Source organism: Ranitomeya variabilis, chromosome 4, assembly GCF_051348905.1.
Source record: "Ranitomeya variabilis isolate aRanVar5 chromosome 4, aRanVar5.hap1, whole genome shotgun sequence".
Classification (NCBI taxonomy): Eukaryota; Metazoa; Chordata; class Amphibia; order Anura; family Dendrobatidae; genus Ranitomeya; species Ranitomeya variabilis.
The window spans coordinates 226300702-226317100 of NC_135235.1; the positions used below are offsets into that span (position 1 = coordinate 226300702).

The window sequence follows — 16399 nt, forward strand, 5'->3', positions numbered from 1 at the left end:
AGTGTAGTGAGAGAACGATAGGGAATTTTCAATTACAGTATATTAGAAAATAGTTTAGACTATAGCATTAAATAGATAAGGATTTAGATTGAAAATTAATTTGAATTTTAGATACCTCTTTAACTTTTTACACTTGATTTCTACACATTTCCGTCCATAGTGTCCTTTTTGTTTGTAGCTCATATATTAGTAGTGAAACCTGGCTTGGGCAAACTCTCATAATAGTTTACTCATCTTTGCCTCAAAATTCCAGAATTTTCCATAAAATTGTGCAAAGAAACATGTCGCTTCTGTTGTTCACTTTCCATGATGTTAGCTGCCTCGCCCTGTTACTATATGTATTTCTTAGAGGTGTAACATGAGGCTTCTGGACAACAATGTAAACTCTGTGACAGGCCCTCCTTCTGTTTTGTGCCATTTGAAAGAACATGACTAATACTAGAGTCTCCTCCAAAAAGGAAAGGCACCTATCTGTAGACAGCTGTTTGTAGGTTATTTATCTTCCTTGGTACAAAGCAAGTCACTGGTTTGATAGGTGGCTTCAATATTCTTTATGCACCTAAACACATAAGACTAAATTCATACCAACCAGCTGATATCAGAGGGATATCTATGGGGATCTCTTAATTTTCTCCTGACAGATGACGGCATCATGGAGCTCTCTTCATGGTAGCCTGGCAGCTTATAAAAAAGCTTTGATGTACAGGCTTTGCATTAGCCATTCCACCTAACAGATCCTAAGGGGATCTCTGGCATTCACCATTTAACCACAATAGAGGGATCTGGACTTACACAGGGGCCTTTGGGTTGGATCCACGGAGTGGTTTCTGGCTGATGGAGCAGGTTGACAAAAGATTATCAGAAAGCCGAGTCAATAACAAGTCAGGAACAGAATCATCATCAAGCAGTAGAACGGCCAAGACTTGGGTTAAGGTTAGAAACAGGAATCAAACTAGCAGAGCAGTAGCAGGGAAACAGGGAGTGAACCAGTGTAAGTGAACTTATAACTGGCAACTGGAAGAAGGGAACTAGGGACTTAAATAGTGTGAGCCCTGCCAAGGTTCTCAGATGGGAGTATTGAAATGACCAAGTACAGTATATAAAAACACTAAGCTTCCTGCCTAAATGGCATGACAAGTCCTAGAATATCAAATAGAACTGCTGTACTGTCACCTGCAGATGCAGAATCAGAGGGGGCTAGCAAAAATGTGGATGTAACAGTTAGAGGGGGAGAAGGACATGAATTTTAATTTCAGTGGCTGGTCATTTGGTTGTATAGGAGATAAGTCACCACCAATGGAGTCTATTGGAGGCTCACTCAAAGAGGATGCGGGAACTCTCAGCTTAATTAGACTTCAGCAAAGATAGCTTTTATCCAAACTATTGTTTGACTTACAACTATGCAATGTGAACAGGGATCTTTAGTCATGTTAGTTAAATTTGACATTGAGGTAAAGAAGCTGGAAGAACAATAAATACAATAGAGTTTTATCCGAGTTACAGTGGGGAGACCAAAGGAAGTGATACTCGCCTGGTGTGGTTGTGTGACCACAACCACAAAAAAGGCTGAACACTGTTGTAGACCTACCAACAAGAATCAACTGAGACAGAATGAAAGGGTTAATTCTGTGCTGCTGGCAAATCATGGATGCAGGATAAGAACGGTATCCAGGAAAGTGGCTTATTGTCAATGCGTTTCGAAGTTACAAGCTCCTTCATCTTGACAAACCTCAGGGTCCTGATGAAGAAGTTTGGAACCTCAAAATGATGACAATAAACCACATTCCTGGATACTGCTCTTGTCCTCCATCCTTGATTTACCGGCAGTGCAGAATTAACCCTTTCACTCCATTTCAGTTGTAAGCTCTGACATTGACTCGTGGGGTGCCTATGACAACTATGTGCCATTGAAGAAATATTTATCTTTTTATGGAAAAAAATGGCTTATTTCCATAGTTTCTTTTTTTTTTAACAGGTAACATTTCCTGGTCCAGAGCATAGTGTCCTCAGGCGAAAGAGACCCAGAGATTTATGACCTGTATACATATATTACAGACCTGAGTAAATATGCAAATTGCCTCTTCTGAGAAAAAGAGGACTTAAACTCTACAGCGCCACCTATTGGAAGTAGCGATCCTACAAGTCACAATCAACCCTTTAACGAGTCGTACAATATGACTTAGGATAAAAGCCAAATCAGTATCTCAATTCGCAGACACGGTGTTTCGGGCTGTTGGCCCTCGTCAGTGCGAAGCATGAGAACTGATTTGGCTAGGTGAGAGGCTCTGGACATGGGGTCTAAGGGGTATCGTTTCTCCTTATGGAGAGTGACATACCATCTCTGGCTTGTCAAGGTAAGGAGGCTTATTTGCCGTACAATGCTCCTCTGGGAATTTAAATATGCAAATTGCCTCTTCTGAGAAAAAGAGGACTTAAACTCTACAGCGCCACCTATTGGAAGTAGCGATCCTACAAGTCACAATCAACCCTTTAACGAGTCGTACAATATGACTTAGGATAAAAGCCAAATCAGTATCTCAATTCGCAGACACGGTGTTTCGGGCTGTTGGCCCTCGTCAGTGCGAAGCATGAGAACTGATTTGGCTAGGTGAGAGGCTCTGGACATGGGGTCTAAGGGGTATCGTTTCTCCTTATGGAGAGTGACATACCATCTCTGGCTTGTCAAGGTAAGGAGGCTTATTTGCCGTACAATGCTCCTCTGGGAATTTAAATATGCAAATTGCCTCTTCTGAGAAAAAGAGGACTTAAACTCTACAGCGCCACCTATTGGAAGTAGCGATCCTACAAGTCACAATCAACCCTTTAACGAGTCGTACAATATGACTTAGGATAAAAGCCAAATCAGTATCTCAATTCGCAGACACGGTGTTTCGGGCTGTTGGCCCTCGTCAGTGCGAAGCATGAGAACTGATTTGGCTAGGTGAGAGGCTCTGGACATGGGGTCTAAGGGGTATCGTTTCTCCTTATGGAGAGTGACATACCATCTCTGGCTTGTCAAGGTAAGGAGGCTTATTTGCCGTACAATGCTCCTCTGGGAATTTAAATATGCAAATTGCCTCTTCTGAGAAAAAGAGGACTTAAACTCTACAGCGCCACCTATTGGAAGTAGCGATCCTACAAGTCACAATCAACCCTTTAACGAGTCGTACAATATGACTTAGGATAAAAGCCAAATCAGTATCTCAATTCGCAGACACGGTGTTTCGGGCTGTTGGCCCTCGTCAGTGCGAAGCATGAGAACTGATTTGGCTAGGTGAGAGGCTCTGGACATGGGGTCTAAGGGGTATCGTTTCTCCTTATGGAGAGTGACATACCATCTCTGGCTTGTCAAGGTAAGGAGGCTTATTTGCCGTACAATGCTCCTCTGGGAATTTAAATATGCAAATTGCCTCTTCTGAGAAAAAGAGGACTTAAACTCTACAGCGCCAAGGCAATTTGCAATTTGCATATTTAAATTCCCAGAGGAGCATTGTACGGCAAATAAGCCTCCTTACCTTGACAAGCCAGAGATGGTATGTCACTCTCCATAAGGAGAAACGATACCCCTTAGACCCCATGTCCAGAGCCTCTCACCTAGCCAAATCAGTTCTCATGCTTCGCACTGACGAGGGCCAACAGCCCGAAACACCGTGTCTGCGAATTGAGATACTGATTTGGCTTTTATCCTAAGTCATATTGTACGACTCGTTAAAGGGTTGATTGTGACTTGTAGGATCGCTACTTCCAATAGGTGGCGCTGTAGAGTTTAAGTCCTCTTTTTCTCAGAAGAGGCAATTTGCATATTTAAATTCCCAGAGGAGCATTGTACGGCAAATAAGCCTCCTTACCTTGACAAGCCAGAGATGGTATGTCACTCTCCATAAGGAGAAACGATACCCCTTAGACCCCATGTCCAGAGCCTCTCACCTAGCCAAATCAGTTCTCATGCTTCGCACTGACGAGGGCCAACAGCCCGAAACACCGTGTCTGCGAATTGAGATACTGATTTGGCTTTTATCCTAAGTCATATTGTACGACTCGTTAAAGGGTTGATTGTGACTTGTAGGATCGCTACTTCCAATAGGTGGCGCTGTAGAGTTTAAGTCCTCTTTTTCTCAGAAGAGGCAATTTGCATATTTAAATTCCCAGAGGAGCATTGTACGGCAAATAAGCCTCCTTACCTTGACAAGCCAGAGATGGTATGTCACTCTCCATAAGGAGAAACGATACCCCTTAGACCCCATGTCCAGAGCCTCTCACCTAGCCAAATCAGTTCTCATGCTTCGCACTGACGAGGGCCAACAGCCCGAAACACCGTGTCTGCGAATTGAGATACTGATTTGGCTTTTATCCTAAGTCATATTGTACGACTCGTTAAAGGGTTGATTGTGACTTGTAGGATCGCTACTTCCAATAGGTGGCGCTGTAGAGTTTAAGTCCTCTTTTTCTCAGAAGAGGCAATTTGCATATTTAAATTCCCAGAGGAGCATTGTACGGCAAATAAGCCTCCTTACCTTGACAAGCCAGAGATGGTATGTCACTCTCCATAAGGAGAAACGATACCCCTTAGACCCCATGTCCAGAGCCTCTCACCTAGCCAAATCAGTTCTCATGCTTCGCACTGACGAGGGCCAACAGCCCGAAACACCGTGTCTGCGAATTGAGATACTGATTTGGCTTTTATCCTAAGTCATATTGTACGACTCGTTAAAGGGTTGATTGTGACTTGTAGGATCGCTACTTCCAATAGGTGGCGCTGTAGAGTTTAAGTCCTCTTTTTCTCAGAAGAGGCAATTTGCATATTTAAATTCCCAGAGGAGCATTGTACGGCAAATAAGCCTCCTTACCTTGACAAGCCAGAGATGGTATGTCACTCTCCATAAGGAGAAACGATACCCCTTAGACCCCATGTCCAGAGCCTCTCACCTAGCCAAATCAGTTCTCATGCTTCGCACTGACGAGGGCCAACAGCCCGAAACACCGTGTCTGCGAATTGAGATACTGATTTGGCTTTTATCCTAAGTCATATTGTACGACTCGTTAAAGGGTTGATTGTGACTTGTAGGATCGCTACTTCCAATAGGTGGCGCTGTAGAGTTTAAGTCCTCTTTTTCTCAGAAGAGGCAATTTGCATATTTAAATTCCCAGAGGAGCATTGTACGGCAAATAAGCCTCCTTACCTTGACAAGCCAGAGATGGTATGTCACTCTCCATAAGGAGAAACGATACCCCTTAGACCCCATGTCCAGAGCCTCTCACCTAGCCAAATCAGTTCTCATGCTTCGCACTGACGAGGGCCAACAGCCCGAAACACCGTGTCTGCGAATTGAGATACTGATTTGGCTTTTATCCTAAGTCATATTGTACGACTCGTTAAAGGGTTGATTGTGACTTGTAGGATCGCTACTTCCAATAGGTGGCGCTGTAGAGTTTAAGTCCTCTTTTTCTCAGAAGAGGCAATTTGCATATTTAAATTCCCAGAGGAGCATTGTACGGCAAATAAGCCTCCTTACCTTGACAAGCCAGAGATGGTATGTCACTCTCCATAAGGAGAAACGATACCCCTTAGACCCCATGTCCAGAGCCTCTCACCTAGCCAAATCAGTTCTCATGCTTCGCACTGACGAGGGCCAACAGCCCGAAACACCGTGTCTGCGAATTGAGATACTGATTTGGCTTTTATCCTAAGTCATATTGTACGACTCGTTAAAGGGTTGATTGTGACTTGTAGGATCGCTACTTCCAATAGGTGGCGCTGTAGAGTTTAAGTCCTCTTTTTCTCAGAAGAGGCAATTTGCATATTTAAATTCCCAGAGGAGCATTGTACGGCAAATAAGCCTCCTTACCTTGACAAGCCAGAGATGGTATGTCACTCTCCATAAGGAGAAACGATACCCCTTAGACCCCATGTCCAGAGCCTCTCACCTAGCCAAATCAGTTCTCATGCTTCGCACTGACGAGGGCCAACAGCCCGAAACACCGTGTCTGCGAATTGAGATACTGATTTGGCTTTTATCCTAAGTCATATTGTACGACTCGTTAAAGGGTTGATTGTGACTTGTAGGATCGCTACTTCCAATAGGTGGCGCTGTAGAGTTTAAGTCCTCTTTTTCTCAGAAGAGGCAATTTGCATATTTAAATTCCCAGAGGAGCATTGTACGGCAAATAAGCCTCCTTACCTTGACAAGCCAGAGATGGTATGTCACTCTCCATAAGGAGAAACGATACCCCTTAGACCCCATGTCCAGAGCCTCTCACCTAGCCAAATCAGTTCTCATGCTTCGCACTGACGAGGGCCAACAGCCCGAAACACCGTGTCTGCGAATTGAGATACTGATTTGGCTTTTATCCTAAGTCATATTGTACGACTCGTTAAAGGGTTGATTGTGACTTGTAGGATCGCTACTTCCAATAGGTGGCGCTGTAGAGTTTAAGTCCTCTTTTTCTCAGAAGAGGCAATTTGCATATTTAAATTCCCAGAGGAGCATTGTACGGCAAATAAGCCTCCTTACCTTGACAAGCCAGAGATGGTATGTCACTCTCCATAAGGAGAAACGATACCCCTTAGACCCCATGTCCAGAGCCTCTCACCTAGCCAAATCAGTTCTCATGCTTCGCACTGACGAGGGCCAACAGCCCGAAACACCGTGTCTGCGAATTGAGATACTGATTTGGCTTTTATCCTAAGTCATATTGTACGACTCGTTAAAGGGTTGATTGTGACTTGTAGGATCGCTACTTCCAATAGGTGGCGCTGTAGAGTTTAAGTCCTCTTTTTCTCAGAAGAGGCAATTTGCATATTTAAATTCCCAGAGGAGCATTGTACGGCAAATAAGCCTCCTTACCTTGACAAGCCAGAGATGGTATGTCACTCTCCATAAGGAGAAACGATACCCCTTAGACCCCATGTCCAGAGCCTCTCACCTAGCCAAATCAGTTCTCATGCTTCGCACTGACGAGGGCCAACAGCCCGAAACACCGTGTCTGCGAATTGAGATACTGATTTGGCTTTTATCCTAAGTCATATTGTACGACTCGTTAAAGGGTTGATTGTGACTTGTAGGATCGCTACTTCCAATAGGTGGCGCTGTAGAGTTTAAGTCCTCTTTTTCTCAGAAGAGGCAATTTGCATATTTAAATTCCCAGAGGAGCATTGTACGGCAAATAAGCCTCCTTACCTTGACAAGCCAGAGATGGTATGTCACTCTCCATAAGGAGAAACGATACCCCTTAGACCCCATGTCCAGAGCCTCTCACCTAGCCAAATCAGTTCTCATGCTTCGCACTGACGAGGGCCAACAGCCCGAAACACCGTGTCTGCGAATTGAGATACTGATTTGGCTTTTATCCTAAGTCATATTGTACGACTCGTTAAAGGGTTGATTGTGACTTGTAGGATCGCTACTTCCAATAGGTGGCGCTGTAGAGTTTAAGTCCTCTTTTTCTCAGAAGAGGCAATTTGCATATTTAAATTCCCAGAGGAGCATTGTACGGCAAATAAGCCTCCTTACCTTGACAAGCCAGAGATGGTATGTCACTCTCCATAAGGAGAAACGATACCCCTTAGACCCCATGTCCAGAGCCTCTCACCTAGCCAAATCAGTTCTCATGCTTCGCACTGACGAGGGCCAACAGCCCGAAACACCGTGTCTGCGAATTGAGATACTGATTTGGCTTTTATCCTAAGTCATATTGTACGACTCGTTAAAGGGTTGATTGTGACTTGTAGGATCGCTACTTCCAATAGGTGGCGCTGTAGAGTTTAAGTCCTCTTTTTCTCAGAAGAGGCAATTTGCATATTTAAATTCCCAGAGGAGCATTGTACGGCAAATAAGCCTCCTTACCTTGACAAGCCAGAGATGGTATGTCACTCTCCATAAGGAGAAACGATACCCCTTAGACCCCATGTCCAGAGCCTCTCACCTAGCCAAATCAGTTCTCATGCTTCGCACTGACGAGGGCCAACAGCCCGAAACACCGTGTCTGCGAATTGAGATACTGATTTGGCTTTTATCCTAAGTCATATTGTACGACTCGTTAAAGGGTTGATTGTGACTTGTAGGATCGCTACTTCCAATAGGTGGCGCTGTAGAGTTTAAGTCCTCTTTTTCTCAGAAGAGGCAATTTGCATATTTAAATTCCCAGAGGAGCATTGTACGGCAAATAAGCCTCCTTACCTTGACAAGCCAGAGATGGTATGTCACTCTCCATAAGGAGAAACGATACCCCTTAGACCCCATGTCCAGAGCCTCTCACCTAGCCAAATCAGTTCTCATGCTTCGCACTGACGAGGGCCAACAGCCCGAAACACCGTGTCTGCGAATTGAGATACTGATTTGGCTTTTATCCTAAGTCATATTGTACGACTCGTTAAAGGGTTGATTGTGACTTGTAGGATCGCTACTTCCAATAGGTGGCGCTGTAGAGTTTAAGTCCTCTTTTTCTCAGAAGAGGCAATTTGCATATTTAAATTCCCAGAGGAGCATTGTACGGCAAATAAGCCTCCTTACCTTGACAAGCCAGAGATGGTATGTCACTCTCCATAAGGAGAAACGATACCCCTTAGACCCCATGTCCAGAGCCTCTCACCTAGCCAAATCAGTTCTCATGCTTCGCACTGACGAGGGCCAACAGCCCGAAACACCGTGTCTGCGAATTGAGATACTGATTTGGCTTTTATCCTAAGTCATATTGTACGACTCGTTAAAGGGTTGATTGTGACTTGTAGGATCGCTACTTCCAATAGGTGGCGCTGTAGAGTTTAAGTCCTCTTTTTCTCAGAAGAGGCAATTTGCATATTTAAATTCCCAGAGGAGCATTGTACGGCAAATAAGCCTCCTTACCTTGACAAGCCAGAGATGGTATGTCACTCTCCATAAGGAGAAACGATAGACCTGAGTAAGTAATCTTAGGACAACTCAAGGTCATGAAGCTTCCTTTGCGGGTCTTCCAAAGAGTAACACATAATTCAACGATAGTTCCTTCTAGTCTTTATGTTACAGACAGAAACAAAACAGGAATGCTACCTTCCTATGTAACTTATAAAAATATCCTCAGTTACAGGAAACAAGTGGTTGCTTCTCTCTAGATTTTTGGTGTTGAGGATGATATCCCACAGAGGTCCAGGAAGTTCTGAGCTGCATGATGGGGACCTCGTACTACAGAGATTTCTTAGACATGGGAGAAAATGATAGTCATCAGTGATGGCTGTATAATGCTAATGAAACAAGTAGGAGACTTCTTACATCAGACGTTATGTGAATGATATACATGATGCCGACAATGCAGAACGAGTGAAGACCATCCAATTGCCAGGAGAAGGTCAATGGGAAAATGAGATAATGGAACTTCCTGGAACACTAAAAGTTTTTTGCCAATGACTATATGAAAAGGAGTAGTGTGTATAGATGTGGGAGTGTAGAGAGGGTCCCTATCAGTTGGTATATATCCCCTAAAATGTTATATGATGACTGATACCTCTTTAAGTCAGAGATACACCTGTGATCGTTTCCCTGATTTACATGCATGCATCTTCTCATACTTGTTCCGAGTCCTCCAGATATATTTATGTTCTCTTAAAGGGCACCATAACATATGACATTTCAGGATCTTTCAAGTATGTAACTCTATATATATATATCCATCCACAACCTGCCTGCTGGCAACCCCTCAAAACCTGCCCCAATAAGGTTTGTCTACTGGTTCAAACATGTAAAGATGCCAAGGATAAAAATACTTCACAGATACAAAGAGGGACCAATATCTTACTCAAAACACCAGTTATGTAACAGATAGTCTGTGATACCAGCTGTACATATAGATGTAGACATCAAAATGTGTGATTTTTTTTTTTTTTTTAAGGAAACCGACTGTTTAAGTAATTTTGCTTATTTTAAATAAGTCATCATTTACAACTTTTAGGAAAGTTGCAAAATTTGTCACAAACCGATTTCGTGCACACCTGAAAAGATTTGAACAAGTTTTGCAACATGTCTATTTTTGTGCTAAAAGGTCACAAAACGGATTAAAAGGCATCAATAAAAAACATTTTTTTGTTTCATTTGAATTCGTCACCCATGTGAATTTTGCTAAAAAATAGTCAGCAAATTTCACATGACAAAAAAGAAAAGTGATTTTTTAAAATATTTTTTTAATTTTACATATTGTTTTACTTTTTATTTAAAATTTAATTTCATGTAATTATTTTATTTTATTGCAATTTTTTTTTTTCAGATTTTACCCAAACTTCTCCCAAGTAAAGATACCTGTAACTTCTATCGTGATATGTGGTGTTATATAGAGGGGAGAGTAAAGTACATTATCTAAGTTCTATAGATACAGATGTGCTGAGTTTGTTTGATTTGTTAAGAAATTGAAAAACTGTAATTTGACCTTATCTAATCTACTGTTAACCATGGTATAAATGACACAAGAATTACACACCCAGATCTGCTATTCCTTGATAACTCTCAATGGTTAGAACAGTTATTGGTTTAATAATTAAACATTTAAAAAAAATAAAAAAATAATTACAAAGTTTTCATTTTTACCCAAATCTCACCCATACCTCACCCATGGGATATAATTAGAGGACTGATTAAAATGTAGCTGAAGTCAAATAATAATATGTAATCTCATCAAGGTATGCCTCATTACCTGCCGTTAGCAAAGCAGAACAGATAGCGAGGATGAAGATCATGGTGCTTCCTTCCATCGGAGATGAAGCTGACGCCGAGTGCCAAGAGTAAGTCAATGAATAAAGGACCTTAGGGTGAGTTCACAGAACTTTAAGACAAAGTTTCCATGTGTTCTTGTCTTGCTTCACCTTGTGTTTCCCCCAACAAACCAGCTTCTTCAACCACAATGTAGCTATTTTCTGTTTTTATCCCCAAGCGACCGTCGTGGATGCTCTTCTTCTACGAGATCCAACTGGCAAAATCTTACAGGTTCTTGTAATAATTTAAGATATGTTAAAGGTTAAGAGGCTACATGACATGTGTTTTTGGTAAGCAGATGTCCTGTCAAGTCTTCTTTTTATAATGTAAAGATCAAGGTCATATGGTTAGCCAGGGTGGAGGACAGCTCAGCAAATGAAGCAGATGACATTCGAGTCCTACAAAGCAAGTGCACAGTGAGCAAAAGAGGAAATACTCAGGATTCAAAAGGAGCAGAGCGGACGGTGCTGCTGCGTAGGAGATAATCACAGTACTTCTGGTCTCTGCTTTAGGAAATATACACACCCCTTGTCTGACAGGAGAGGGCTACTTGTGCCAAAAAAATGCACGTCTGGGCAGGCTCATGCAGTGTAGCATTAACTAAGCATTTAACAGTGACTAATCACTTTGGAGGCTGAAGATCAACTATATAGGAAGTAAGAAGGAGAGAGAAAATTAATTATTTATTTTTATAGATACATTGTATTATACTTTAGTTCAAGTTCCGACTGGACAACGGGGGAGATGGTTAATCCCCAGATGGGCCCCTCTGAATGATTTAGCACACCTAAAACAGGTGATTTAATATTTACAAATAAAAACAACATCTAAACATTAATTAAATAAGCCATCCAGTTTAATATCATTATTATTATTTATTTATATAGCACCATTGATTCCATGGTGCTGTACATGAGAAGGGTTACATACAAATTACAGATATCATTTACAGTAAACAAACTAACAATTACAGACTGATACAGAGGGAAGAAGACGACCCTGCCCTTGCGGGCTTACATTCTACAGGATGGTGGGGAAGGAGACAGTAGGTTGAGGGTTGCAGGAGCTCCGGTGTTGGTGAGGCAGTATTTCCGGTATGTTGGAGCAAAGAATTCCAGAGGATGGGGGATATTCAGGAGAAGTCTTGGAGGCAGTTGGGTGAGGAGCAAATAAGTGTGGAGGAGAGAAGGAGGTCTTGGGAGGACCGGAGATTACGTGAGGGAAGATATCGGGAGATTAGTTCAGAGATATATGGAGGAGACAGGTTATGGATGGCTTTGTAGGTCAGTGTTAGTAATTTGAACTGGATATGCTGAGGGAATGGGAGCCAGTGAAGAGATTTGCAAAGGGAGGGAAGCGGAGGAGTAGCGAGGAGAGAGATGAAGTAGTCAGGCAGCAGAGTTAAGGACAGACTGGAGGGGTGCAAGGGTGTTAGCAGAGAGGCCACAGAATAGGATGTTGCAGTAGTCGAGGCAGGAGATGATGAGGGCATGCACAAGCATTTTAGTAGAGTGAAGGTTGAGGAAAGGATGGATTCTGGAGATATTTTAGAGCTGGAGGCGACAACAGGTGGAAAGTGCTTGGATGTGTGGTTTGAAGGGCAGAGTAGAGTCAAGGGTGACTCCGAGGCTGCGGACTTCTGGTACAGGGGGAAAGCGTGATGTTGTTAATTGCAATAGATAGGTCAGGTAAGGAAGATCTATGAGATGGAGGAAAGATGAGTTCAAATTTGTCCACACTGCGTTTGAGGAAGTGAGAGGAGAAGAAGGAGGATATGGCTGATAGACACTCCGCGATTCTGAACAGTAGAGAGGTGACATCTGGGCCAGAGAGGTAGATCTGAGTATCATCAGCATAAAGGTGGTACTAGAATCCATGGGACTTTATGAGTTTTCCCAGGCCATGTGTATAGATTGAGACGAGTAAGGTTCCTAGAACAGAGCCTTGGGGGACTCCAACAGAGTGAGGGTGGGGTGAGGAGGCAGTGTGGGAGTGGGAGACACTGAATGTGCGGTTGGAAAGGTATGAGGAGATCCAGGATAGGGCGAGGTCTTTGATGCCAAAGGAGGAGAGGATCTGTAGTAAGAGGCAATGGTCAACTGTGTCGAAAGCAGAGGACAGGTCAAGGAGGAGGAGTATAGAGTAATGTCCGTTAGATTTGGCTGTTAGTAGATCACTAGTGATTTTGGTCAGGGCTGTCTCAGTTGAGTGATGGGGTGGACACCAGATTGTAGATTGTCAAAGAGCAAGTTAGATGAGAGGTGGGAGGAAAGTTCAGCGTAGACATGCCGCTCCAGGAGTTTGGAAGCGAATGGGAGCAGCGACATTGAGCGATGCTGGACATAGCAGTTGGATCGAGGGTTGGCTTTTTAAGGATAGGCGTGATTTTATTCATTTATATATCATATTAAAGAATAAGTCAATTTCTGCACTAGGATCAGGTTGTCTTTGGATATGACTGAACAGTGAGCCCCTGATGGACCCTTGTCACTCTAGTCAGACACTGTTATGGATTATTACATTACTTTGTTATCATTATAATATACATTTTGCATTAATTACAGAAAATCGACTCTGACAAAATTGATTTTACTGAATTTACATGAATTTTGCAGGTAAAATTTAATTTTGTGACTGGAGATAAGCGAAAGCGAACTATAAAGTTTGAGGTTCATACCAGACACCTAATGTCCGGTATTGAATTCCGAACACGGATTTTTTTTTATCGGACGTCCGTTTTGGAGTTTGGATGCTGAGAGAGACAGATTGATTCATTGGGGTACTCTACTTCCTTTAGCAGTCCCCCTACGATTAATTTACAGCACTATTGATTTCGATGGGGTTTGGGTTCAAGTACAGGTAGAGTTCTGGTACCTGAAACAAACTTTGGAATAAAGTTCTGTCGGAACCTATGAACCCAAACATCTATGGGTCGGTTCATCGCTATTTCCAGCGAATTTAAAAAACAAAAAAGGAATAACTAGTCAAATCAATTTTTTATGGTCTGAAGACTCTACAAACCCCAGAAAATAATAAATGGAGGGGTTAAAAATAAATGAACACCTAGTCCATTATCTGTCCTGTCCTGTCGTTCCCCAACAGATCATGCCATGAATCTATCCTTCTCTATGGTTCCAGTCTTCTCATTGATTTTCTGTCCAAGCTGGGAAAGTTCATATATTTTTATTATTAATAATAATAATAATAATAACAATAAAGTATAAAAAAACTGATGACACACTAGCTGCCATTTGGTTCAGTTTGAACTAATCCAAGAGGAAAAGTTCCCGGATTGGTCAAATTCCAATTTTTCGTAAAATTTGGTAAAATTTTACGCTCCTTGATTTTATAATCTCAAGTATTTTTATTACGTTAGATTACTTTGTATTTTTTTATACTGTGATACATCACTTGTGATAAGTGGTTTTCTATCGAAGACACCGAGAACACCGAGTCATAAGTCACAATACAAAAATATGACAAACAAAAAACATCATAATGTTCTGCCTCCTGTCATACTAAGACAAGTCGTTAAAAGAAGATTCATTGAGTGATTTGTGCATCATGAAAAACGTGTATTTTCATATAAGATTCTCCATATATTTTAGGTATACTTTCATAAGAAACGTTTATGGTAGTACCCAAATAAATGTTTAATATTCTCATACACTTGAGGTTGGACTTCAGAATGCTTAATATGATATGTTCAACATTTTACAATTTCAAAATTAAACTATTCTAAATTAAATATGTGACCTTATGTGAACACATTGCATATAACATACTGATTGTGGGCTGAATCTTAGTTAGATCCTGTATTATACTCCAGAGCTGCACTCACTATTTTGCTGGTGCAGTCACTGTGTACATATATTACATTACTGATCCCGAGTTACATCCTGCATTATCCTCCAGAGCTGCACTCACTATTCTGCTGGTGCAGTCACTTTGTACAAACATTACATTACTGATCCTGAGTTACATCTTGTATGATACTCCAGAGCTGCTCTCACTATTCTGCTGGTGCAGTCACTGTGTACATACATTACATTACTGATCCTGAGTTACATCCTGTATTATACCCCAGAGCTGCACTCACTATTCTGCTGGTGCAGTCACTGTGTACATACATTACATTAATGGTCCTGAGTTACATCCTGTATTATACTCCAGAGCTGCACTCACTATTTTGCTGGTGCAGTCACTGTGTACATATATTACATTACTGATTCCGAGTTACATCCTGCATTATCCTCCAGAGCTGCACTCACTATTCTGCTGGTGCTGTCACTGTGTACATACATTACATTACTGATCCTGAGTTACATCCTGTATGATACTCCAGAGCTGCACTCACTATTCTGCTGGTGCAGTCACTGTGTACATACATTACATTACTGATCCTGAGCTATATCCTGTATTATACTCCAGAGCTGCACTCACTTTTCTGCTGGTGCAGTCATGGTGTACATTACATTACTGATCCTGAGTTACATCCTGTATTATACCCCAGAGCTGCACTCACTATTCTGCTGGTGCAGTCACTATGTACATACATTACATTACTGATCCTGAGATACATCCTGTATTATACTCCAGAGCTGCACTCATTATTCTGCTGGTGCAATCACTGTGTACACACATTAGATTAAAGATCCTAAGTAATATGCTGTAATATACTCCAGATACTTTTTTTTACATCATTCTGAATGATTTTTTGTGTTCATGTTTACTTCAGAGATCTTCACCTTTCTCAAATCCATTCATGTTGAATCTGTACAAAGTTACAATTAAGGGACTGATTCAACAATGCTACATCTAATAATTGTAGAAAAGAAAGGAATGTAATCATGAGACAAAACTTTAGCCTTATTATGTCACTAACTGGCTTTTCTCTCATTCAAAACTGGTGAAACTGGTTTACAATGAGCATAAAGGCTGCATACAATATTTGAAGGTGCAGTAACTTGGTCTGAACAACCTACTTTTTGGTCATAACATAGACAAAGGAAATGCTCCTGTACAGTACACTGCTTGGCCGATTTTATCTTTTGCCATCTACATCAGTATAGTTATGGAGTGGTTTTACATACCGTAATTGTTCTGTTGGCGTCTCAGAGCTCTAGCTTCCTGCATTTTTTCCTAATGGAGCTTGTAATAATTAAACAGCGCAGAGCTGAACTTGTTGCCTGCTACTGACAGGTCAGTGATGTGAAGCTGAAAATGAAGCTCTGTTGATGCATACGGCAAAAGATCATCTTCTGCCATATGCATCAACAAAGCAACATATGCAGTTTCACATCACTGAACAATCAGCAGCAGGCAAGAAACAAAACTCAGCTGGTTAGTTGGGGAGGAGTGCTAGATAGTTAAAACTAGCAAAGCAGTGAGGTAAAACGCACAGGTAGCTATGCTGATGCAGATGGCAGAAGATAAAATCAGTCCGGCAAGGAAATGTATGAGCACACAGTGTACAGATAAAGAAATTGAATTGTACAGTTAGATAATCTTAGTGATAACTAACTTATAGAGGTTGCATTTGTTAGAAGCAAAGAGATGACAGAGGGAGGTGTCTGCAGCACTGGGGAGAAGCGGGGTGCTGCTCAATAATGTAGTTTTAGCAGTGTAAGAATAGGGCTGTCCGATCTGCTACTTTTGGAGCTGGCAGAGATGAAAAAGGACCA

General features: G+C 41.8%; 2 protein-coding genes across 2 annotated transcripts in view; one reads left to right on the forward strand and one right to left on the reverse strand.

The window, feature by feature from the left end:
• The window catches only part of LOC143770460 (phospholipase A2 inhibitor and Ly6/PLAUR domain-containing protein-like), a 163912-nt gene extending 152697 nt beyond the window's left edge, over positions 1-11215 (reverse strand). Inside the window, exon 1 of the mRNA XM_077260098.1 lies at positions 10657-11215. Coding sequence (XP_077116213.1) covers positions 10657-10714 — 58 coding nt within the window. The 5' untranslated portion in view covers positions 10715-11215. The remainder of the gene's footprint in view (positions 1-10656) is intronic.
• The window catches only part of LOC143770461 (phospholipase A2 inhibitor NAI-like), a 299420-nt gene that overhangs the window by 199043 nt on the left and 83978 nt on the right, over positions 1-16399 (forward strand). The gene's annotated exons all lie outside the window — the stretch shown is intronic.